Genomic DNA, 25,201 nt, shown 5'->3' with positions numbered 1-25,201 from the left:
ACTAACTACTGACCCCGCATGCCACAACTACTGAAGCCCGCGCGCCTAGAGCCCATACTTCGCAACAAGAGAAGCCACCACAGTGAGGGGCATGCATGCTGCAACGAAGAGTAGCCCCCACTCGCTGCAACTAGAGAAAGCCTGCGCGCAGCAACAAAGACCCAATGCAGCCAAAAATAAATAAATAAATAAATTAAAAACAAAACAAGGGCTTCTCTGGTGGTGCAGTGGTTGAGAATCCGCCTGCCATTGCAGGGGATATGGGTTCAAGCCCTGGTCCGGGAAGATCCCACATGCTGTGGAGCAACTAAGCCCATGTGCCACAACTACTGAGTCCGCACACCACAACTAGCCTGTGTGCCATAACTACCGAAGCCCGCGCGCCTAGAGCCCATGCTCCACAACAAGAGAAGCCACCGCAATGAGAAGCCCGCTCACCACAACGAAAAGTAGCCCCCGCTCACCGCAACTAAAGAAAGCCCGCGTGCAGCAATGAAGACCCAATGCAGCCAAAAATAAATAAATAAAATAAATAAATTTATTAAAAACAAAAAAAACACTTTGCGACCTCCCTGGCGGTCCAGTGGTTAAGACTACATGCTTCCACTGCAGGGGGTGCGGGTTTGATCCCTGGCTGGGGAAGATCCTGCATGCCGCACGGCCAAAAAAAAAAAACCCACACACACACAAAACACTTTGTAGTTCGTCTGTTTTTGTTTTTTGGTTTTTTTCCAAAGAAATGCAGGAAGGATAAACCAGAAACTACAGCAGGTGGGTGGGCATGGAGTGAGGACACTCTTCTGAGCATAGATTTGGATAGATTGGACTTTTGAGGACCATGTTAATGCTCTACATGTTGAAAAAAATAAATCAACAAAGATGAGAAAAACCCTAAAAGTGAATATAAATAGAAGCAAATGAACCTACCAGCATTTCAAATGAATAGTATAACCACACTGAAGGGAAATAAATAACTAATCCAAGTAACATTTGAACCTGTGTTCAAATTGTTGCTTTGACCATTGACCCTCAGTCTAAAGACAAAAAGATAATCTTGACTGATTCAGTAAATCTTGAGCTCTAATTAGAAAGTTTGTTTTTCACAATGGTATTGGGTGTAGCAATTCTGAAACTGCTTTTTGTGTGGGATTGAGCAAATAAGTAAATATACTGATGTTGATGAGAACCAAAGTTCTGACAGTTGGAGAAGGGAGTAAAATTATGGATATGGGGAAGAATGGAAAGACCATATGGTGTTGGATTGGAATTGGAGAAACAGACACAGATAGATGTGTTTATTTACATATACATATTTCCTAGCCCTCTTTGCTACTGGGACTGAAAAGCAATGACACCCAGTACCAAAGAGCATACCTACTGCCCAGATCTTGGATTCTAAATACCATTTCCTGCTCTAGGGAACCAGGGCTCCTTGGAGAAATGGCTGATTCTAGGTTTGTGCAAGATGAGCCTGGAACATCGTGTGATACCAGAACATAAGGAAGTGCTCATAAAATGATGTAGACACAGGAGTCAGCTTAAAGGACCTTCTGCTGGCCAAAGCTGGGACAATTTGAGGATCAAAATAATAACAGTAATGGATTATAACCCATTGCATAAAATAGGAACCCACAAATCCATACTGATAATAAACAAAGGGGGCTATTATTAATAAATATAGAAGAAATGATGGAATTAAATTATTTAACTATCATTTGCAACCATCTTAGCAAAAATCGATTCAAGTCATCGATTTCAGGTAAAAATCATCATTGGATTTTAAAGCTAGTGGGTGAAAGTTGATGAGGAATGGAACATTTACACCTCAAAATATTTCCCCACAGATTACTGATTAATTAAAAATGGGGGAAATGGGAACTTCCCAGTGGAGAAACCTGGTGGACACGACCTTGAGCAACCAAATTTACATCACCAAGAATGGGACATGTCCCTCCTGATACAGTGCACCGAGGACACAGCATTCATGTAATGTTTCTGCCCAAACTGCAATGCCTGAATCTAATCACTGCAAAACATCAGACAAACCCGAACTGAGAGACAGTCTATAAAACAACTGGCCTGTACTCTTCAGTAGTGTCAAGAGTGTCAAAGTTATGAAGGAAAAAAAAAAAGGCTGAAGAATGGTTTCAGATGAAAGGAGACCAAAGAGACATGACAACTAAATGTGGTGTGTGACACTGCACTGGACCCTGACCTGCTGTCTAGCATCTGTACCCCTTGTTTGTGGACAGGGTAGCCTGGGGTGATAACTAGCATTCCTTTCATGACAGCAGAGCTGCACCCCTTGCAGATATTCTCAATTCATTTATGATATTCACATAGAAGACACACACGGGTGTTTGGTGCCAAGACACAAGGAATGCTTGATTTGCCTGGCCACGTCTGGGCTAAAGGACAGAATCACCAGGTGGGTCCCCACATGACCAACAGTTCTGAGTTGATGGGGAGGGTCCCTTTTGGAGGCTCAATGATCAGAGGAGGCCAGTCGTTGCAGTGACCAATGTAGACTGACCAGGGTGGGTGGGAGTGTGTGTACAACCCACGTCCTCCGTGTGAGTGGTCACTCCCTGGAGTGGGGCTGGAACTGCTATGTGGTGTGGTGGGTCACTGTGGAGAGCAAGGAGGCCCAGGCCTGGTGCAGCTTTGGCACAGACAAGCAGAGGTCAGGGGGGTGAGCCAATACAATGTGCACTTGCCTGTGCATGTCTGAAGTTCAGCTCACCTCGGTGATCACACCTCTCTTGGATGGACAGTCTGGGCCAGGGTGGATGGCCCGGGTGGTTGTGGGACCCGCCCACTCTCAGCCTGTGCCCCTCTAACTACACAGGCTTGAATAGGCTGCTGTATCCGTGTCCCAGTAATAATGCCAATCCATCACACCCATCACCTTAGGAGGTGAGACTGAGGCCACAGCCATGCCAAGACCAACAAGGATTAGAGGGAGAGGGGATCACTGTCTGGACACAGGAGGGAGATTTGAGAGCAAGAAGGGGTGATATGGGGCCACCAGGGATGGGAGGAAGATTGAGGATGATGGTCTAGCTCCTGGCGGTGGACGGGAGGCGGGTCAGGCAGACAGCTCAGAGGCGAACCTCCAGCAGGTAGCATAGGCGGCACTGACTCTCCTGGTAGATGAGATACTCGCTCTGGAAGAAGCTGGAGCTGCTGAACTCTGGGCAGGGCATGGGCTGGCCCTGGGGCACCACCACTCGCTGCCCATCCAGCTCTAGCTTGGTGTCCTGGGTTGGAACTGCAGGGCACAGCAAGGGCCATGAATGACCCAAGGATCACTGGTCCTTGGCTTTACCGGTAAGTCCTACCCCCTGTGCTCTCTACTTCTACCACAGGGAGTGCCCACTCATTCCCACCTTGCCAAACTCCAAACCGCTGCATAGGCTGGGCCTTCTGCCTGGAATCTCCTCCCCCATTTCTCTGCCTGGGAAATGCCTGCTCATCTTTCAATGCTCAGTCAATGACACCTCTTCTTTGAAGCTCTCCTGGCTGCCCAGGAAAGATTTGTTGAATCAGTGAATGTTTGTTGAATGATAAAGTGAATGACTGCATTGAAGAATCCTGCTTCTTTTCGTCCTTCCTCACAAGCCCCTTCCTTGCTCACCTCCTCCCTGAAAGCATCGTGCTCCATCTCAGCCTCACCTCTATCCTTATGCCTGTCCAGCTTCATGGGACTCACCAGGCTCTGTGTGGCCACGGGTAATGACACTGTCGAAGCCAGGGGGTGGCTGCTTCAAGCTGGGCTCATAGACGGCGATGCGGTACTCTCTGCCCACTGCCACCTCACCCAGGAACATGTAGCCAATGTCATGGGCCCCGCAGGACATGCCAGTAACTGGGGGACACAGGGAGGCTCAGGGTAGGCAGACCGGCTCTCTGCCTGACTCCCTGGGCTCCTCTCTGCTGCATTGTTATCTCCTTTGGCTTTGCTGCCCTGGCCCAGAAAAGTACCCATCTTTCTTCCATCCTTCCTCCAACCATTTCTCCAGGCCCCTTGTCCTGGCTGTGCTCCCTCCTCCCTCTCTCCTCCATTGCTCAACTCCCAGAGTCCAGGCGTCTGCCACCCTCACCAAGGTCAGTAATGGCCTTCCAGTGACCATATCTGGGGTGGGGGTTTTTCAGGCCTGCTCTGCTGATTTTGCCATGGCATCCTTGACCTTCTACCCTGAGACCCCCTTGCAATGCTCTCCTGAGGCCACCCTCCACTTCTTCTTAGGCTCCTCTGCCCTCCTAGTGGACGCCTTGGCCTTGAGCAACCTTCAGCTCCATCTGCACTTGGATGAATCCTCCGACCTTGGTCTCTTGAGTGGTGGAGGGCAGTGGTCTCCAATAATGAGGTCAACCTGGGCTGAGAAGCCAGTAGGGGCAGGTCACCTCAGTGAGGACACCCCTGGACAGAAACTTGGGGGTCATTAGAGACACACCCTCGACCCTTTCCCACAATGCTGCCCATCCCACCTCCCACATACTCCTCTCATGGATTCTCTCCTCCGCCTCCATTGCCCTGGGCTGGGGGCCCATCACATTTGGCCTGGATGGGAACACAGCCTCCCTGCAGCCTCTGGCCTTTGCCACCCTCCCAACGGCTGCAGCCACGTTCAACTGTACTCCCCATCACTTTCTGAATAAGGCTCCCTTGATCCTCCTGGGCCCCCAAGCCCCACACCCACACTAGGCATTTGCTCTAAGCTTTGTCATCAGGCTGTGCCTGGAGGTGCTGACCTGCCGCAGCCTCCCAGGCTTTGTGCCGCTCCCTGGCTGCTTTACCTTGAAGGCTCCTCTTTCACCCCCTCCCAGGTCAGGTTGGCACACTCATCCCATCTGCATCACCTTCTCCAGGAAGCTGTCGCTGACCAACAGATGCCTCCTTTGAGTCCCCCAACCCCCAGGATGCCCCACAGAGCTCTCTAGTCAGTAACTATCCGAGGGGTCCTCTCCTGGATCCACTGCAGGTGGGACAAGTAATGGGCCCCATGCTCCTTAGTGTCCCCATACCCACTCAGGGCTTGGCTCTGAGGGACACCTCACCATAGCCATCTGACTTGCTGTTCTCCGAGGCAAAGTAGATGCCTTTGCCAACACGGCCACCAGAATGTGGCATGATGCGAAGCCCTCTGGTGAGGATGGCGGCCACCACAGCCATGTTGGTGCCGTGTCACAGTAGCTTCCGATTACCCAGCTTGTCGTGGGCCTGGAACTGATCTCCCTAGGGGGGGGAGATGGGAACCGGGAGAGTCATGCCACCCAAGCTCAGGTGTTTCTGTCTGCCATCAGAGGGTATGACCAAGGCCAAGGGTTCCCTAGTCACTCACATACTCATGCACACATGCACAAGACCTAGGCCTGGTGGAAACTGGTCAGAGTTTCTCAGCCAACTCACTAAAGGGAAGATAAGCCAAGGTCATCTCCCTAAGGGACAAGGTAGTGATGGTGGGGAGGGAATCTTCCTCACCTCCCCTTCTCGGTTCACTGTCCAACTATGTTGAAGTGCAGGGCAACTGTACTTGCTGCCAGTCTTTTCCAAGCAGGGATGTATCACCTGCAGGGAGAGAAAAAACTGGGTGCCAAGAGCAAGAAATGTATGGACTAACCTCCACTTGTCCCCTGCAGTCCCAGAGCTCTCCTCAGGCCCTGGAGACACAGCGAGAGAAGGCCCTAGGAAAGGGATTCTTCTGGGCACCTGGAGGGCAGACAGGCAGAGGGCCAGTGCCCACTGCTAGCTCGGCTCCTCTGTGGGGACCGGGCCACCTTGTACTCAGGCGCCTTTGGGTCCAGCAGCTGGAGCTGGCACTTGAGGAGCTGGTAATCTCGGTCCAGTGGGTGTGGCACCTCCTCCACTTTCTTTGTCTCCTCGGGGGCTGCCTGCAGGGTCTGGGCCAGCTCGATGTCTGCCAGCACCTAAGGGGATGGGCACTGGCAGCTTGTGTGTCCCCTTGACCCTGGGCCTCCCCTCCCCCTCCCACATAAATAGGACCATGGCCACCCCACCTTATTCAGCCCCACCCCATCTATCTGTCTGTCCTTCCCCTCCCCTGTCCTTCGGCCTGCCCATCACAGTCAATCTATCTGTCCCCCATCTCCCTTGCCCCATCTATCTGTTTGGTAACCCCACTGCCTGCAACCTGCCAACCCTCACCAGCAGCATATCCTTCTTGGCCTGCAGAAGTTCCGGGGAGTTGATGGGTGGGGGCTGGCTACGGCCAAAGTTGTGGGGAATGATGGTGTAGAAGTGGGAGGACAGCTCCTCCAGGCTGAGACCACGATCTGCGGGGGCTTTCAGGGCCGCCTCCACTGCCTCCAAGGCCTCCAAACCCCGGGAAATCTGCTGCTTGCTCAACTTCCCCAGGGGCATCTTCTTCACATCTGGGGAGATGGGGAGAGTGGGGAGTCAGGCCCACAGCTCTGCCACCCCCAGACCCCTGCTACCCTTCCTGGCTCCTCCCCCCTCACCCAGGTTCATGATAGCCATGGCATTCTTTTTTTTTTTTTTTTTGCGATACGCGGGCCTCTCACTGTTGTGGCCTCTCCCGTTGCGGGGCACAGGCTCTGGACGCGCAGGCTCAGTGGCCATGGCTCACGGGCCCAGCCGCTCCGTGGCATGTGGGATCTTCCTGGACCAGGGCACGAACCTGTGTCCCCTGCATAGGCAGGCGGACTCTCAACCACTGCGCCACCAGGGAAGCCCAGCCATGGCATTCTTGAACATGTCCTTGCTGAAGATGTTGGTGATGAGCTTCTGTGTGGCTGCGTCCAGGGAGCAGGGCTGCACTTGCTGAACCACGAACCACGGTCCTCACTGGGCCTCCGTCTACCTAGGGGTAGAGGGCCCACGTGGGCAGGAGCAGCTGGGCAGGGCACCTGCACCTAGAGCAGGGCCTGGCCAGACCGAGGCCAGAGAGGAAGGCCTGTGCCTGAGGGTATACAGCTGGGCAATGGCTGTCCCTTCCCTTGGCCCAGGCCCACCCTCCCTCTCTGGCCACTTCACCTTCACCATGGCTTCCTGGGCCTCATCCTCTCTCTGTACTTCATAAGTGTATACTTGCTGGGGTGGGCCACAAAGTGGTCCCGCTCTGCCCAGCTGTTCTTGGTCTTGTCCCGAAACTTCTTTTCAAAGTCCTTCTGTGCATCCTCCAGTGACATGAAGCGGCTGAGTTTTGACTGGCCCACCTCTCCCGGCAAGCAACAGCTTTCAGAGGTGTGCCTACCACAGTGCCCACCATAAATGTTTGCTGGCCTCTACTGTGCAGGCCCTGTGCCGAGCGCCCCTGGATGTCAGAGGTGGGGCAGGGCACAGTCAGAGGCTGTGGCCTTTTGGCCTGAGTAAGCTGTGGGGACCCCGGGAAGCAGGGGCCATGTGTTGAGCAGGGAGAGGTGGGGAGGATGTAGGCACAGGGTGGGTGGGTGGTACTCACCACGCGCCCCCAGCGGTTCCAGCAGATAAAGCAGTCACCTTCTTCCAGCAGCTGGATGATGTAGAACTTGTTGTTGTTGCTCCCAGTGTTGGTCTGGTTCAGGGTACAGTCGTAGTCTTCATGCACCTGTGGCCAGAGTGGGTGTGCGGAGGGTAGGCTGGCTACGGCTGCCCCCGGGTGGGATGGGGTACCTGGCTGCACACTGACAGGAATCACACTGCACTGGGGTGTCAGAGGAGGCCCTGTCTGGGAACTCTGCCTTAAGTGTCGTTGGGGGAAGACTGAGAAGCTCAGGGGCCTGTCCTGGGGTCTGAAGAGCAGACATGACCCACCTGGATCTGATGGAATATAGCCCTGCCTGAACTTTGGGGTCTTGGAAGAACACAGTTTACTTGGGAGCCTTGAGCTATTTGGCCAGAGCCAAGGGGGAGGGGAGGAGGTCTGAGTGTATTTGTACCCAAGAGGGAGCAGGCACTGGGACTGGCTGGGGACTACAGCTTACCTGGGTCCCAGGGTTGCAGCTGAGTGGGCACAGGGGGTCCACTTAGGCTATGCGCTTCTCTGTGGGTGGAGGGCCTCGGCATTGGAGTGGAAACTGTCCTCCTCTTGCGCACCCTGACGCCCCTTCTTCTTCTCAGGACCCTCATGCTGTACCTGGGGCTTGCGCTTTGGGCCACGGCTGTTCTAGGGCACAGAGGGGGCCCTCAGGCATCCGTGACCTTTGCGTCCGTCCCACCTGGCTGGCACAGCACTAACTTGCCCCACCCTGAGATTGCCCTTTGGTGACCTCCCTCTGCCTCCATTTCCCCACTCCCGGTCCCTGACCAAAACCGGCTCTCTGCACCCCAGATACACCCCTTTCTCCAGTCACCAGGGCCAGGCCCCTGTCCAGTCTGCCCAGTCTGGCCAAGGAAGAGGGGCTCTCCACCCTCTATGGCTCTTTTGTGTGTTCTGAGGTTGAAGGGAAAGTGAAAGGAGAATCTCCCCCCTCCCATTTCTGGGCTCCTCCCCCATCTCAGCTAACTTGGACCTGGCATGGTTGCTGGGCTGAGTCACCCCAGCTATGGAGGAGAGTGGGCAGTGGCTCCCGGGGGGCTAGCACTCCTAAGGCCAGATCTGTCTCTCCAAAGCTTGGGACCCAATAGCGCAGAAACTCTTCCCAGCAGGTTCAAGAGTTCTGGGGTGCCAGCCTCCGTCCCAGACCAGTGGCATTGAACTGCCAGAGGGCAAGGGTCAGTCACACCCGCCCTGCCCTGCCCTGTGGAGGGCTGTGGGAGAGGCCATAGGGCACTCACCTAAGAGAAGCAGGGACCTGGGAGAGGTGGTGGCCACCAGGTCAGTAACTCCCAGGCAGTCCTAGTTCTAACAACCTCCCGTAAGCCTTAGGGGAGAGGGGAAGAAGTGGGTGTGGGTAGGATTCCAGCTATTTGGCCACCAGTCTGGTGAGTCAGAGGCTGGGCAGGCCGAGGCGGGCAGGCAGCCTGTCCCATGGATGGGTGGACACTTGATCCGGACACAGCCAAGGCCCAGGGGACTGACGCGCCCTTAGAGCTGCTCATCTGGCCTGAGGCATGCAATACGTATCCACCGGTTGTCCAGTGACCTTGGCCCCAGGTGCGGGCATTGCCTTCTCCCGGGGGCTGCCGGATCCCTCTACCCCGCCCTGGTTATTTAGAGTCAGACTCTCTCACCCTGGCCCCCGCCCCTGACGGGGAGGAGTCACTTTCCAGGAAAAGGAATCCCGCGTCTCTGGCGCCCCTCAACGTCCAAGGAGAGCAAACACAAAGACGGTGTCGGGGTCCGACCCCTCTTCATACGTCAGTCAGCGGCAGGGCGCACGCGCCGCAGCCGTTGGTCGGAAGCGCCAGGGAGAGGCTTGCTTCCTACTGGAGCCGGGCGCGGGAGCCTATAGGAGTTCTAGGAGGCGGGGCCACAGATATTTATCCTATGGGCGCTTGGGGGCGAGACAGAACCTACCCAAGGGCCCAATGGAGCTGTGGGAGGCGGGGCCCACCGGGCGGTGGGAGCCTATCTTGGCTTGGAGTCTTGTGGGAAGGCCCGGGTTCAGCCGCCACGTGAGTTCCCCAGGAGCCGCCGCAACACACACAGTGGGCAACATGTCGGCGACTGGGGCGGCTCGCAAAAGGGGAAAGCCGGCCTCGGGGGCCGGGGCTGGTGCGGGGGCCGGCAAGTTGCGGCGAAAGGTGAGCACGGCGCTTTGGCGGGCCGGGGTCCATCCTATGTTACTGGACCATTATCCCCATCCGGGGGCCCCGGCACCGGTCCCCTCGACCCCGGGACCCCAGCTGGAGTCAGCTTCGTCCCGTTCTCCGCGCGCCAAATACTGAAAAAGCCTTTCACTTGAGCCGGGGGCTACCGCCTTTCCCAGTGACTCTCGAGGGACTCTAAGGGGCTCTTGGTCGAGCCGGGGTGGTCGGGACGTCTGACCAAAGAAAGTATTATATAATTCCTAGGGCGACTCTTCTGGGGACAAGGGCAAGTCCAAGGGTGGCGGCAAAATGAATGAGGAGATCTCCAGCGACTCGGAGACTGAGAGGTGAGCTCTTTTTTTCCACCTAGTAGAAAAGAACACTGGGGCCCATTGTGTATAGAAGTACTCAATGACGGGGGCTAGAGCTGGGCCTAGAACCCAGGACTCTGGCCCTTGATCCTCAGATCTTGATTCTTTCCTCCACTTTTTGACCCTGAGAACTATCATTTCCTTCGCTGCAGGGGCAGGGTCTCTGTGTGGGGTGGACCCCCAGTCCTAATGGGAGACCAGTGAGACCTTCCTTCATGACAGGGAGCTGAACTCCAGGCAAGAGGAGAGGGATGCAAGAAATGCTTGCTAGTTCTTCATTCTGTTCTCCCACAATTTCACAGTTATTGAGAGTGCCGGGCACTAGTTTCACTGTTGAGAGAACAGAGATGAGCAGGCAGGTGAAGACGGAATGTGTTGTGGTGGGATGTGTATCTTAGAGCTGCGTGTTGTCGGAACAGAGAAGGGGAGTTTAAATGGGGCCTGGAGAGATGAGGAGGGGTTCCTCATGGAGAGGTAGGGAAGGCATTCAGGGACCAGAGAAAAGTCTGGGGGCTAAGTGGGCTAGATGGGAGATGAAGAGGATGGGAGGGTAGGCAGTGGGTGCATCTGGACTGTGGAGGGCTTTGCGTACCTCCTCCATTCTGCAGGTGATGGGGGTGGAGTATGTTGCAGAGTTCAGAGGGGGCTAGCAAGGTATCAGGCCTGACCCTGTGGCATGGAAGCTGTCATATCAGAGAATCCCGGTGCCTTCCTTAAGAGTTGGCTTTAGAAATTCTAATTCTAAAAGTTGAGTACATGTTGGCCTTAACCTGCTCACAGAAAGACTTAATATAATACTTTTTGTAGTCTTAAGGTTACTGTGGGTGTGTGCCAGGCCCTGTGCTAAGCACTTTTAAATATTTTAAAAATGTGTTGTGAAATGTATTAGCTACAGAAGAGTTAATGAAATGTAATTGTACCATAGAGAGTAATGATGAAATGATGAACCTCTGTGCACCCACCAGAACTAGACCATTCGTAGAAACTTAGAAGCCCCAACTGCCATTCCTGACTTAAGTTAATCATTTCTTTGGTTTCCTTCCTTATTCTTCTTCTTTTTTTTCTTTTCCCTTTTCTGATTCAGGTATAGCCTACATACAGTAGGTTTTTACCTTTCTTAGTGTACTGTTCTGTGAGTTGTGACAGTCGCATATAGTCGTGTAACTACCACCACTGTAAAGATATAGAAGGGTTTTACCACCCACCAAAATCCCCCATGGCTCCTTTGCAGTCAATTCCCACCCCCCTCCAACCAGTAACTGCTGTCCCTAGAATTTTGCCTTTTCCAGAATGTTATTTGAGTGGAATTACAATGGTTGTATACTTGCTTTGATTTTCTTTAGAGATCTGTCTTCTATGTGTGAACGCGAAACAATAGATTGATTCTTTGGGTAAACTGAGTAGAAGTTAAGACCCTGGTGTATGAGGGAAGGGCAGCACCAACCCTGTTGGCTGAAGACTTGCTGGGCACTGGGTACTAACCGGTCTCAGGAGCATGGTCAGTCCTTGGCTTCCTTGAGAATTTCCAAGGTCGTTTCTGGGGAAGTTGTGGGCAAGGTCATGGATGAGTCTAGGAAACAACTGGGCTACCTGACAGGGACTAGGTATCTGCAGGCACTTGATCAGAGGGAACGGGCTGCCCTGGGTTTTCTGCTTCTGAGTTCCCATGACTTACCTCCAGCTCCCAGGAGCAAGTCAAAGTAGGACTCATCTTGAGTGAGGGGCATGGAGGGGAAAGCAGGGACTTCACTAGCACAAGGTCAAGCCAGGCCCAGTTAAGCTTCACCTGGAATTCCATCCTCAGGGTAGAGGATGGTGCCTTGGCAGTGAGGATGGGGCGTTGATAGTCCCAACACGTCTGCCTCTTGGTTCCTTGCATCAGATCTGGGCTGGCTGCTCCCCTGTGTCTGGGGGGTCGTTGTTGTTCTGAGATCTACCGTTTCTGCTTTCCATGTTGGATCTTCTGTTTCCTGTCTCCCGTGCCTTCCCCATTCTTAGCTCACTCTCTTGTTCAGGGAGCACATCCTCCATCCTTAAAAGAAGGAGAAAGGACCACTTTTGTGGCACCTTGTACATCTGATAATGTCTTCATTTATCATTAATGGTTTAACTGGCATGCCATTCCAGTGGTTAGCGTTTTATTCCGAATTTTGTACGTGCAGCTCCTTTGTTTTCTGTTCTCAGTGTTGCTGTTGAGGCTTCTGGAGTCATTTTGATTCCTGACCTTTTGTATATGGTCTGATTTTTCTTGGAAGCCTGTAGAACCTTCTCTTTCCCTCCAGAGTTGAGAGATTTCCCAGTGATCTCTTTGGGTTTGGGGTCTGTTTTCACCTTTACGTTGGGCCCTGAGTGGGCCCTTTCAGTTTCGTAAGTCACATCTTTCAGTTTTCTGTGTGTGAGACCATTGGCCATGAGGGCTGGCAGGGATGGGGGTGTCAAGTGACTGGGGAAGCAGCGAGGAGCAGTCCTAGTGGCCAGAGGAGCGGGCCGAGCCCTCCTGCTCACAGCCTAGTTCCTCCTGCTCACAGCCTAGTTCCCAGGAGGAATGAGGAGGAGGAGGCGGAGGAGCTGGAGGAGACCGCACAGGAGAAGAAGCTGCGCTTGGCCAAGCTCTACCTTGAGCAGCTCAAGCAGCAAGGTGAGCCTGTGGACTGGGCAGGTGAGGGGCGGGGCCTATGCCTGAGTCTGCCTGCTGTGGCCCCAGCCACCTGGTGGGTGACTGATGCAGGTAGCCGGTGGGCTGCTGGGGCTGCTGCTGCTGGCGGCCCTGTGGGAGGGTGGCTAGGAGCTCTAATGGATCTTCTGGGGTGGGCCAGGCCTTCAGGGGGCTTCAGACTGATCTGATAAGTAAAGGCAGGGGGTGGGCAGGAGACCATCCAGCCCTCCCTCCCCTTTGGCTGAGGTGGCCTGAACTTCCATGGGACACAGCCCAAATGTTCAGGGCCCAGGACTGAGGTGGTGGGTGGGGATGGGAAGGGAAAAGTGGGGTGTTGTTGGCCTGGGTTTACTTGGCTTGGTCTGTCCTACACAGAGGAGGAGAAGGCTGAGGCCCGCGAATTTGAGGAGGACCAGGTAGCAGGGAGGCTGAAGGAGGACGTGGTGAGTGTGGAGGGAGGGTGGTGGGAGGGAAGGGATGGGGCTGGTCCTGCTCCTGGGATCTCACCCCTCTCCTCTCCATGCAGCTCGAGCAGAGAGGCAGGCTGCAGAAGTCAGTGGCAAAGGAGGTGAGCAGACAGGGTACTTTGGTGTCAGATTGGAGGGAATCACCTGGGTTGGTGGGCAGATGGCCCAACTGGGGACTCAGGCTGTGGGGTGTTTGCTCTGGAACATAGTGGGCACTTGGGCAGACAGGGTCAGGTAATGGCCTGGTCTTGGCAGCCCTGGGTCCAGTTTTCCTTCTGGGCAGTGTGGTGGGAAAGGATGGCATGTGTGTGTGTGGAGGGGGGCCTTCCTGCCCCCAGTTGCAGTGACCCGGTCCCTGCCTGCCTAGATCCAGGCCCCAGACCCTGCTGACATTCGAATCTTACGGGGCCACCAGCTGTCCATCACATGTTTGGTTATCACCCCTGATGACCTGGCCATCTTTTCTGCCGCCAAAGACTGCACCATTATTAAGTGTGAGTGAGTGCCTGGGTGGGGGTGCAGCCGTGAGGGATCATCTGGGCCAGCTGGTCTGGGGAGGAAGAAATAATCAGGGAAAACTGAGACCCGACGGGGGAAGCTTCCGGAGACAGGTTTGCTTCCGAAGAGGTTTTCTCTGGATGACAGTGGAAGCTTCTGCCCAGGAGTGGGACTTGTGAGCTCCCTGTCAATGTCATTGGAGATGATGGAGTGGAGGCAGGATGATGATTTAATGGGAGTTGATGCTTCAGTTGGGCAGTTGGACTAGAGGACAGCTGAGGCTCTGCACAGTCCTGGGATTGAGTTCCTGGTCCTCCTGGGTTCCTGGCCTTTGACCACTGAGGGCTGTCCTCATCCACCCATAGTAGTAACAGGAAGAGCTCGTACCATCAGTCCCAAGCACTTCCCTGTCCCTTTTCTTCCGGGCTTCATGGCTGCCCTTTGGGATTATTGTCACCACTTAACAGATGAGGAAACTGAGGTGACTTGTCCAGGGGCTCACAGTGGCTAAACCAGATCTTCTGGCCTGAGGCCAGGAGTTTTTCCATGGTGCCACGCTGCCCTTGAGGGGGGTTGCCAGACAGTCCTGCCTTGTGTCCCAGTACCATCTCTCTTCCCCCTTGGTGTCAGGGAGTGTGGAAAGTGGACGGAAGCTTCATGTGATCCCTCGAGCCAAGAAGGGTGCTGAGGGGCAGCCCTCCGGCCATAGTAGCCACGTCCTCTGCATGGCCATCTCCTCCGATGGCAAGTACCTGGTAAGGCAGGATTGGCCCCGGGAGTAGGTGAGAGGTGTGGGCACATGGTGGGTGCCCATGGCCATTGCCCATGGCCATTGCCCTTGTCTCCATAGGCCTCGGGTGACCGCAGCAAGCTCATTCTCATTTGGGAGGCCCAGAGCTGCCAGCACCTGTACACCTTCACGGGACACCGGGATGCCGTGTCGGTGAGAAGCTGGGCCTCCTTTAGTGGACATTTCTCGAGCACCCGAGTGGGCCAGGCATGGTACTGGGATCCAGGGAATGGTGTGAAAGAGGCAGCGGGTCCCCATCCTCAGGGAACCTGCACTTTGGTGAACAGGACAGAAACAGGGTGAAGCAACAGGGAAGAGCTGGGGGAGACTGAGTCGAGCTTGCCTAGGGAGAGGGAGGCCTGAGAAGTCTGTACTTGCTTGAGGGCAGGCAAGTGTGCCCCTGGCTCCACGTAGAGCCCCACAGCGCTCTTGATGGGGGCTGGCTTCCTGTGCCACGTGACCTGCTTTTCAGGACGTCCTCCCTGGGCCTGACCTCTGTCTCCTGCTGTAGTCCAGGTTCCTTTTGCCCTCTTTCCATGCACCCTTAGGGGCTGGCATTCCGCAGAGGCACCCACCAGCTCTACAGCACGTCCCACGACCGCTCTGTGAAGGTGTGGAATGTGGCGGAGAACTCCTATGTGGAGACGCTGTGAGTATGCGTAGGCAGAGGGCACGCGGATGTGTGCGTGCAGGTTCACGGGTGACCCCATCCTCCCTCTGTCCCCCTCTCCAGCTTCGGGCACCAGGATGCTGTGGCTGCACTGGATGCTCTGAGCAGGGAGTGCTGCGTGACTGCCGGGGGCCGGGACGGGACTGTGCGTGTGTGGAAGATCCCCGAGGAGTCCCAGCTTGTCTTCTACGGCCACCAGTAAGGCGGCCTGCTGCACCGGGCATTGAGGGGGCCACCCGCATGGGCTGGGGGTGAGGTTGGGCCACGCCCCTCATGGTGCCTTTCTCCAGGGGCTCCATTGACAGCATCCAGCTCATCAACGAGGAGCACATGGTGTCGGGTGCAGACGATGGGTAAGAGCTGCCTTCTACCACTGCCACTGCCCCTGGACTTGCCACGTAGAATCCTCCTGCTCGGGAGCTGTAGTAACCCCTTTCCATAGATGAGGACATTGAGGCAAAGAGTGCAGGGGACCTTGTCTGCTTCCTGTGGCTGGTGTGCACTTGGTCCCTTCCTGCCGTGTGGCCCTTCTGCCCTGCCCCTGGCCCCCTCACTGACCCTGCTCCCTGTCCACAGTTCTGTAGCCTTGTGGGGCCTCTCTAAGAAGCGGCCACTTGCCCTGCAGCGTGAGGCCCATGGGCTGCGGGGGGAGCTGGGCTTGGAGCAGCCCTTCTGGGTGTCATCGGTGGCAGCCCTGCTCAACACAGACCTCGTGGCCACAGGTGGGTGCCCTGTGTGGCAGAAAGGAGGGGATCTCAGGGTGGGCTGGTGAGGGGGGTGCTCACTGTCTCCCTGTCCCCCAGGCTCTCACAGCAACTCTGTGCGGCTCTGGCAATGCGGGGAGGGCTTCCGGCAGCTTGACCTTCTCTGCGACATCCCCCTGGTGAGTGAGGCTTGAATACCCAGCCTGTCTTTACCACACTCCCAAGGCCCGTTACAGTGTTTTCCTGCCAGAACGGCGGTTCCTCAGAGCAGGGCCAGCTATGACTTCTCTTTCTAGCCCCAGCTCCTAGCACAGGGCCTGCAGGAACCCTCCCTTCTTCCTCTCCCTTCCCCGCCTCCACTCCCCTCCTTGTCCTAGGCCCTGTCCTGGTTACTGGGGTACAAGGTAGGGAAGTGTGGGCAAAGGTATGGAGGGCCTGGCCCTGTGATGGGTTCTGCATGACTGGTGCCAGACTGAATGCCAGGCTAGGGTGTGTGGACTTGGTGCAACCTAGGGCAGAGTGGCAGGATCTGTCAGTGACTTCTAGTGACAGTTCAGGACTTGGGTCAATGGTGATGGTCATGGAGTCTCCAGAGCCAGGACCAGGAGCCAGGCCCTACTTGGTGTACACCGTCTCCTTCATCCCCACAAACTCTCTGCGAGGCCTGCGCTCTACTTTCCCCATCTCACAGAGGTGGATGCTGAGGCCCTGAGGGGTAGAGGGCTGGCCCAGGTGGCAGGACGCAGAGCAGGGATTTAACCCAGGCTGGGCCTTTTGACTGTGATGCTGGGGCTGTGGTGAGGGATCTGTTCTCACATCTTAGTGCCTTGTCCCTCCCTCTTCTCAGGTGGGCTTTATCAATAGCCTCAAGTTCTCCAGTGCTGGGGACTTCCTGGTGGCTGGGGTAGGGCAGGAGCACAGGTATGAGGCACTTCTCTAGGGGTGCGGGTGGGGCAAATGGCATAGGGTGGGTGGCTGGGTGGGAATGGGGTGGATACCGGGTGGGGCTGGGCCCGCCCTCAGCTGCTCCTCTCGCCCCTGCAGGCTTGGCCGGTGGTGGCGGATCAAAGAGGCCCGGAACTCCGTCTGCATCATCCCTCTCCACAGGGCCCCCAGGCCCCCTACTGCTGGCTCCTGACTCTCTCATCCCCTGTATTTAAGTTCTTCCAAGGCCATCCCCTGCCTTCTTTGTATTAAAAACCTCCTCTTCTGGGCCTTGTCTCCTCTAGCTTCTTGACTGGGGAGGGCAGGGGGATGGCAGGGGATGGCTTAGTAAAGGCCTGGGGGCTTTATCCTTTCCAGCGAATTTGGGGATGGAGCCCTCAGCTGGCTTCTGGCTCCTAGACCCTGAGTATCCTCTACGACTTTGTTAGGCCAGCTTTCCACCCACTGCTCTGGGCTGGTTGGGGTCAGAAGCTGCTGATCCCTCAGCTAAGAAGCTGTGGCTGTTCAGTGTGTGTAAGGGCTGGCTGTGGGGTCTGAGGACTGAAAGAAAGACAGACCTACAAGTCAGGCTGATCTGCACCACCCAGGCCAGGTTAGGAAGCTTTAGGAGCTAGACTGCCCTTGGGGTGGGGGTCCGGGTGGAGGTGGGACCCTGCATTACTCACTGCTTGGGGACAGTGTCAGAGGTGGGAATAGCTCTGCCCTTGGTCTAAGTCACAGCCAGGCTGCATGATTCCTCACAGCAGTGACTCTGCCAGGTTAATGTGTTCTCCTGATTCCACCAACTGGATAATTCAGCTTCTGCCATGGAGTGAAGTAAAGAGGAGGTGGAGAGGCTGATTGGAGAGGCAGCAGTGCAGGGAAGTGTCCTCTTCAATGGAAAATGAGCAAGGTGTGTTAAGGATCGGCTCTGAACTTTCCCTTAATGCCTTGGGCCCAACAGCTGAGCCTACGGTTCTCAAGCGGCAGCGTGGTCCCCTTGGGGGAGGAAGCTACAGGGCTTCCCTCCTGCTCCCCTGCTCATGAGGCCTCCCCCTTGGACAGACCTGCTCCTACCTTCATTCTCCTGGGGCCAGAAGGGTCAGGTTCAGATTGAACCCCTGAAAACCCTGTTGTGGATCAGAGGATGTTACTAGAATTCACTCCTTCTGTCCCGCCTTAAATTGAGCTCAACGACAGCATACACATACCTCTTGAATAATATTGCAAGTAACACGGAAATGCCCCTTAATACACAAACCCCTTTTCCATTAGCACATTCCCAGGGAGAAAGGAAAGTTTGAAAATAAATGCTTTTGGAATTGAAACTGAAAATAATCCCTCTTACGGCTTCTAGTCTCAGCCTTGGTCAGCTGAGACTTCTGCTGTAGTTGGGCTCTTCCTTCCTCCCAAGCAATGGGAAGCCATGAGAGGGCTGAAAGCAGAAAAGTAATAGGATCTGGTTCACAATAAAAAGAAAAAACAAGTCACTGCTCTGTGGAGAATTAATTAGTAAATGTTTGGGGGAAGAAGGGCATCCACTTAGGAAGCTATAGTAAATAGCAGGTAAGAGGTGATGGTGGTGTGAGAGGGCCAGCAGAAGTGGGGAGGCAGAGGTATGGTTGGGTTGTGTTTGGAGGTGACGCCAACAGATCTTGCTGATCTGTTAATTGTGGGATGAGATGAATGTGGCACCATAGACAGTGTGACATTTACCAAGATGAGAAAGACCAGGTGGAGAAAGCAGGATGAGAAGGATCAGCAGTTTAGTTTGCAGTGTCTAGTAGATGTAGGGAAGTTGAGTAGGCAATGAGCTCACTGCTATATGTTTTATAACATATGAAGCCATGTGATTCTGAGGTGCAGAATTACACCTCCCACCTCACACTCCAGTGGTCTCAAGTGCTCTCCTGTCTTCTCTCCTGATGGACTCAAGGCCACAATTAGATGGGTGAGGGGCAGCCACTGTAGAAGCTCTTAGCTCTGTTCGTAGCTCTGAACCACGCAAAAGACACTAGGTGGGGCCCTCCCCATCTCTGCCTGTTCCTGTGCTCTGAAGACCCCCCTGGTCATCATGAGGCCTTGGTACCCTCTCAGAGTCACAGCCCCAGGGGTCACTGAGGTGTGCATTTCTTACTCCTTTCAAAACACTGAGGTGAGCAGCATGACTGAGGGGTGGGGAGGAACTGAGAGAACAGCAGGTAGGGTTCAAAACATCAAAGGGATGCAGGTCCTACTAACCACTTTGTGGACCCCATCAGGAAGCCCACCACAAGCCACTGAGGATACCTCACCTCCAGATCCCGCAACTGGCATACAGGCACCCCCAATCTACCGAGAAAACTACTGGAATAAGAAAATTTAGCAAGCAGGCAAGATACCTATGGTATTGTGTGCAAATATCTGTGAATATACTAAAAAACATTGAACTGTGCACTTTAAGGGGGTGAATTGTATGACATGTGAATTATATTCCAACAAAGCTGTTTATAAATAAAAATCAAAAGCACCCCCGAGGGCTTCCCTGGTGGCACAGTGGTTGAGAGTCCGCCTGCCGATGCAGGGGACACGGGTTCGTGCCCCGGTCCGGGAAGATCCCACATGCCGCGGAGCGGCTGGGCCCGTGACCCATGGCCGCTAAGCCTGAGCGTCCAGAGCCTGTGCTCCGCAACGGGAGAGGCCACAACAGTGAGAGGCCCACGTACCAAAAAAAAAAAAAAAGCACCCCCGAAACTGAAAGATTCAAGGGCAATATACAAAAATCAACTGTATGAGCAGTTGGGGAATTCCTGATATAGAAGTGCAAAGTTGAAGGATTTACATTATCTGATTTCAAGACTTACTGTCTTGAAAAACTATAAAGTTACAGTAATCAGGACAGGTGGTATTAGAGTAAGAACAGACAAACAGATCAATGATACAGAATAGAGAAGCCAGAAATAGACTCACATTTACACAGTCTATTGATTTTTTTAATGTACCAAGATAATTCAATGCAGAAAGGAAATACATTTTTCACTGGAAAAAAAAATCTTGACCCCTATCTAACATCATAGCCAAAAAAAAAAAAAAATTAATTCAAAATGGATCACAGACCTAAACAAAAACTAAGGCTAAACCTATATAAAGCTTCTAGAAGAAAACCCATGAGAATTATTTTGTGACCCTGGAGTCGACAAAGATTTCCTAGGACAGAGAAAGTGCTAAGTATAAAATATTGATAGACTGGACTTCATCCAAATTAAAACCATCTGTTCATCAAAAGACAGCATTTTAAAAAGTCACAGGCTAGGAAAAGAATATTTACAATACATGTATCTGACAAAGGACTCATATCGAGTATAAGAACTTCTAGAACTCAGTAATAAAGACAAACAATCCAATAAAAGTGGACAAAAGGCTTAAACCAATACTTCATAAAAGAAGATATATGAATGGCCACTAAACACATGCTCCTCATAATTGGATCCATGAGCATTTGAGGACTGAAGGGAGAAATTAAAGTCCCTGCGCTCTAAGGGCACAGGAAAGATCCCACATATGGAGCCTGGGTAAACGAGGGGGCTGGGTCCCAAGATGGAGGCAGACTCAGACAGGAAGAGGCCAGAGACTGGGGTGTTGGTGAATGTGGTGACCCTAGGGGCAGGGAGGGTGCTGGGGCTTTGAATGCCACCAGGACCTGCTCAGACTCAATCCAGTGGGCAGGGAGGAGCTGCCCCAGGGGCTGAGGAGCAGAGGGGTGACATCATCCAAGCGAAGGTTTTGAGGGTGTGCTGGGCAAGTGGCCTGGGGTGAGCATGATGGGGGTGAGCCTCCTTCTCCAACCCCGTTCTTCTCCACCATTCTTCTCACCCTCTACCAGAGTTTCACCCCAGAGGCTCTCAGTAGACCCCCTCAGGGAAGAGTGGGAAGGAGAGAAGAAAGGAGGGGTCAGTGAGGGTGTCAATGGGATCAGCCCTCTGAATATGCTCCCAGCCCCAGAGCCTGCTGGGGAAGGAAAGCAGTACTGCTCGTCCTGGGGGCCTCACAGATTTCCCTGGTATTGTATGAATGGGTCAGCAATTCAACTCTTCTAAGGTAATCATTGGTAGCAGTTTGGTCTATATACCTTTCTCCCTCTTTATCTGCGTTTATAGCATACGTGTATAATTATATACATTGACAGTTTTTTACCATCCCATCCAATGATGGTTTTATATCCCATCCAATGGGATCATAATGATGTTCAGCTTTTTCACTTACAAATACATCTTGGGTATACCTTCTCATCAGTACACATAGATCAAATTCATTATTTTTCAACAGTTATGTTGTATTCTATAGTTTGAATGGACTATAAACCATTAAATCAACGCCCAATTTTACCAATTGGGGATATCACCAATGACTACCTTTATACACCTTTACATCAATGGGCCACTATTTTTGGTGTCTTGCTTTTGTAGCTAGGGCTTTGGCCATTTCCAGCAGAAAAGAATGGACAGCACTTCTGTCTTTTCTTTGCAGGGGGCTTAACTGTCGGGAGCCAGCCTGGTGCTTGAGTCATAACTGCCCTTATGACATCATAGGTCTCCCTCCCCCACTTTCTCTCCATGCCATGACTAGAGGAACACAGACCTGAGGGGATTTGAACCATCTACACCCAATCCATGTGGGACCAATGGTGAGTAAGAGAGAGACTGACACACTAGGCTTTTTTAGGGATGGCCCCATAAATCTCTCGGGATGAGGGGATCTCCCTGACATCTGAATACTCTGGGAAGCCCTGTACGCTGGGATGTGTGGGTTACTTAATGGAGAGGGAGGGAGAGCAGCCTCCCTCTTGCCTTTCCCCTAATTGCTGATTGCAGGAGAAGGACCAGCCCAAAACAATTCATGAACACACCAAAAATGAGCCTCAGCAGAATGAGCTGATCTTGAAATCTTTACCACCAGCACCATCACCGAACTTAAGAGAAGGCAGAGGCAGGAGGAGCCTGGACTTGGATGTCTCTGGTCTTTGTGTCCTAATGCTTGTGGCTAGTGTCTTTTGTATGTTCCAGAGTTAAGAACAGGAATAAACTCATTCTTGTCTGTCCTCTTTCCCCATATTTTTCTAGGCTAAACAAGAGAATATAGCTGCAACAAAGGGAGTAGATGATGCTAATAAGAGACTCAGAGCAGTATGATCCCCCCACCCAGGTGACACGGGGCTGGGGGTGGGAATGTGGCAGTTGTGTTTGTGGAATGGAATGGCCAACATATGGGAAGCTGGGCTTAATCAATGGTGTGTGTGTGTGTGTGTGTGTGTGTGTGTATGTGTGTTTGAGCGTGTGCATGTATGTTTGCTTGCTAATTAAGATTTAAAGTTTGAAAGTCAAGAGAAGTGAAGATGGGGAAGAGATAAGAGAGGTAGAATTTTATGGGATGTGGGAACTTTTAATACTATGTTATCACAGAGGAAGAGAGCAGGTTGTGGATTGGAGCTGCAGTCAAGGATGAAAGAGCAGGATTAGAAGAGGAAGCCACTTCTCCAGTAGGTGAGTGGGGTCTGAAGGGACGGATCATGGATCCTGGTCAGGCTCAGGTGGACTATGATAACCCTTTGATCATGGTATTCTTGCTCTAGGCTGGCCAACTTGACCCATGTAAAACTGGGTAGCCAGGACAGATATACTACCATTTTACAGATGGGAGCTCTGAGATTCAGAGGTCAATGTGATGTATCCATGTCCATTAACCAGAGTGGGGCAAAGAAAGGACACCTACCTACCTGGTCTTCTGGTTCCAGCCAGTGCCTTGTCCAGTGCTCTTGAGGTTCAGAAGAAGGGGTGATTGTTGATAGGGCATCAGGATCCCTTCCTGGCACACCCTGGGGCTGAAGTGGGTGGGGAATATCCTCCAAATGTCTCGTCTTTTTTCTTGTTAGATCCCAAGAACCCAAAACAGGCCTCCCATCAGTAATCCAGAAGTAGTAAAGATCCAGGCCTGGTGGCGGGGCACCCTGGTGTGCAGCACACTGCTGCACGTGGCTCTCAGAGTGTGGATCATTCAGGGCTGGTGGAGGCATAAGCTGGTGAAGCTGCATGAGAACAGGCAGCGGACAGCTCTGGAGAACTTTACACGGAAGGAGTGGGTGGCAGTCAGGCTGCAGTCCTGGGTCCGCATGTGGCGCATCTGTTGGCGCTACTGCCATTTGCTCAACGCTGCCCGCATCATCCAGGCCTACTGGAGATGCCACTCCTGCGCTTCCCAGGGTTTCATCAAGGGCCACTACAGAGTCACGGCTAACCAGCTGCATCTCGAACTCGAGATCTTGCTGGGCTCAGGGCCTTGCATTGTGACGGAGTGTATTCCCCTTCCAATAAAGCAGTGAAGCGGTCTTTCCCCAGCTTCTCTCTGCTTGATAAGCTCCAGGAGGTCAGGGCCAATGATGGCAAATAGTTAGCATCTCATATGCTAGCTCTGAGGAAATGGCAGGGGTTGTCTGAGGAGGAGGATTTTGAGCCACTGTCCAGACTGAGCAGAGACTGTGATTGATTAGCAACGTCTGACATAGGTAGGAAAGTTGGGGGTACAGATCTGCCATGCTGCCAACTCAGGGAGCATCACTCATGTTCAGTCTATGGAAATGGTGCCTCTCCCTAAGGCTGTGTATAATGGAAGCCTGGGGCAGGGGTGGGGTTGTTGCGCACAGCAGCACTTTTGCCAGGAATTCACTCACCAGGTCTAGTTGCTCTGGGTGTGATCTCCCAGCCACCCCCATGGCTGAGAGGAGCACACCCACCCCAAGCTCTTGATCCTGGCTCCTTTTGGTTCGTAAACTGGCCCCTGTACATGGAGGGCAAGAAAAGACCGAAGAAAGAGGCAGATTACCCCAGATTAGTAGGAGGCAGGTTTAGTAAGCAAGGGAACTTATTTACAAGACTTGTTTTGGGCGGCCACAGACAAGTAGATCTCCGTACTTGCTTGCCAGACGCTTGCAAGTTTATATAGAGGCCTTAATGAGGTTCAGCCACATATACCACCCAGATGTTCTCGAGAACACATTACTCTCTCAAGGCTGAATCCCTGAAAATGCCTCCCACTGTGGGAATGGCAGGCAGAACATACATTCCAAGGACAGGGGAGGGGGTGAGGGGCATCTAATTGCCTGGGTCTAGCTTGTGAGTACAGCTGGCGGTCACATCCTTTCAGTGACCTCCAATAGCTCCCTGCTGTATCTTCATACTTGACCTCCAAGTCAGAGTCTGAGCTCCAAACTGAAAATGGTTAGACTGCATAGCCCCTGTCCTCACTCCTACCTCAAACTCTGTCCCTCAATCTCTGATCCCGAATGCAGGCTAGGACTCATTCCCCTCCAGACCTGGTTGGTGTGGGAAGTTCCACAGGTGTGGAGGTGGGGAAAGAAGGCAACCCACTTCTAGCCAAACCTTCTGGTGAGTGTCATCCCCTAGGCTATCACAGACCTAGAGCTGAGAAGCCATCAGTTGTGTCTGCCTCTCCCTCTCCCCAGTCTCTGCAAGAATTGATCCAGGTGGAGCTGAGACCTCTGACAGTCCCTTCTTGTGAAAAGCTGCCACCTGGGGTGAGACTGGCGCCTAAGTGATGATAAAGGGCCAGTTAAGAGGTCAAGGTTAGGCTGTCCTTTTGCCCATCTGGGCACTGCTGTTCCGTGGTTTCCTGCAGAGGGAGGGGTCTAAGGTCTTGGGTTATTCGCCATTAAACCTGCAAACTCAGAAGCCCTATGTCCAGCCCAGCTCCATCTCCTCTGCCCTGGCAAGTTGGTCCTTCAGGTCACATTGCCCAGAAATCTCATGCTCCAGCTCTCTGTCTTGCTCTAGGGCTTGAGCTCTGTCTTTCTTGCTTTGTCCTTCTGTGTCCTGCCCTGTCTCACTCAGGTCCTAGTCTCTCGCTCTTGCTCTGAAGGACTTCTATCTCCTCTCTCCTTGCTTCGCTCTACTGTGTTCAGTGTCTCAGAGTAAAGAGCAAGGACTTTGCAGCCAGACCAAGCTAGGTCACACCAACCCTGGCTTCCCCACTCACTGCTCTGTGGCTGCAGACATGTCATTTTCCCTCTCAGAGCCCCAGTTTCCTGAGCTGTGAAGTGGGGCTAATGATCATCTTTCAGTGTGAATGTCAAGTAGCATAAAAATTCAGCCTCAGCAACAAAACAAGGAAAGAGGGGTCGCACCCACAAACCTTAAAAACTGGCCGTCAGGGTGGGAGGGAAATAATGTTTAGCCCAATTAAGAAGACCAAAAGTTAGTGTTCCCTACCATCAAAATCAATTGCAAATGTTTATCTGTTAATGCTTGTCTGTAATGAAAATTTACATATGTCATCTCTGAAAATGTCTTTTCATTCACATAGGTATGAAGTGAAATATCTGGCACCGCCAAATAGTGATATAAATTCCTGAGCATAAGATTATAATCGAGACTAGTCATCACTTGGAAGATATTTGTAGACTCCTATGAGATTCTT

The 25,201-nt window shown here is 53.1% G+C and overlaps 3 protein-coding genes across 3 annotated transcripts; 2 read left to right on the top strand and 1 right to left on the bottom strand.

The window, feature by feature from the left end:
• Nucleotides 1–1,833: 1,833 nt before the first annotated feature.
• PARP3 (poly(ADP-ribose) polymerase family member 3) lies at nt 1,834–9,564 on the bottom strand. Its single transcript, XM_029243321.1, is given in 15 exon segments — nt 1,834–3,271; nt 3,713–3,868; nt 5,062–5,239; nt 5,486–5,572; nt 5,782–5,931; nt 6,170–6,396; nt 6,697–6,811; nt 6,813–6,845; nt 7,019–7,062; nt 7,065–7,202; nt 7,442–7,571; nt 7,948–8,015; nt 8,018–8,129; nt 9,137–9,252; nt 9,423–9,564. Coding segments are annotated over 15 exon segments (1,866 nt in total). The 3' UTR covers nt 1,834–3,101.
• Nucleotides 9,497–17,025, top strand: RRP9 (ribosomal RNA processing 9, U3 small nucleolar RNA binding protein). Its single transcript, XM_029244023.1, has 15 exons — nt 9,497–9,649; nt 9,920–10,002; nt 12,555–12,664; nt 13,058–13,125; nt 13,209–13,250; nt 13,517–13,643; nt 14,278–14,402; nt 14,498–14,590; nt 14,986–15,086; nt 15,171–15,305; nt 15,398–15,460; nt 15,684–15,829; nt 15,911–15,990; nt 16,659–16,732; nt 16,856–17,025. The coding sequence occupies exons 1-15, from the start codon at nt 9,563–9,565 to the stop codon at nt 16,947–16,949; spliced, it is 1,428 nt and encodes a 475-aa protein (XP_029099856.1). The 5' UTR covers nt 9,497–9,562; the 3' UTR covers nt 16,950–17,025.
• Nucleotides 17,026–20,532: 3,507 nt separating this feature from the next.
• LOC114907601 (IQ domain-containing protein F1-like) lies at nt 20,533–23,090 on the top strand. The gene is made up of 4 exons (XM_029243319.1): nt 20,533–20,541; nt 21,586–21,723; nt 21,835–21,897; nt 22,644–23,090. Exons 1-4 carry the CDS (start codon nt 20,533–20,535, stop codon nt 23,088–23,090), a joined length of 657 nt encoding a protein of 218 aa, XP_029099152.1.
• Nucleotides 23,091–25,201: the final 2,111 nt, after the last annotated feature.

The sequence above is a fragment of the Monodon monoceros genome, unplaced genomic scaffold, assembly GCF_005190385.1.
Source record: "Monodon monoceros isolate NGI ecotype Baffin Bay Population unplaced genomic scaffold, NGI_Narwhal_1 Super_Scaffold_3, whole genome shotgun sequence".
NCBI classification, from domain to species: Eukaryota; Metazoa; Chordata; class Mammalia; order Artiodactyla; family Monodontidae; genus Monodon; species Monodon monoceros.
Note: the sequence above shows the minus strand (reverse complement) of the source record. Positions and strands in the feature narration are given on the sequence as shown.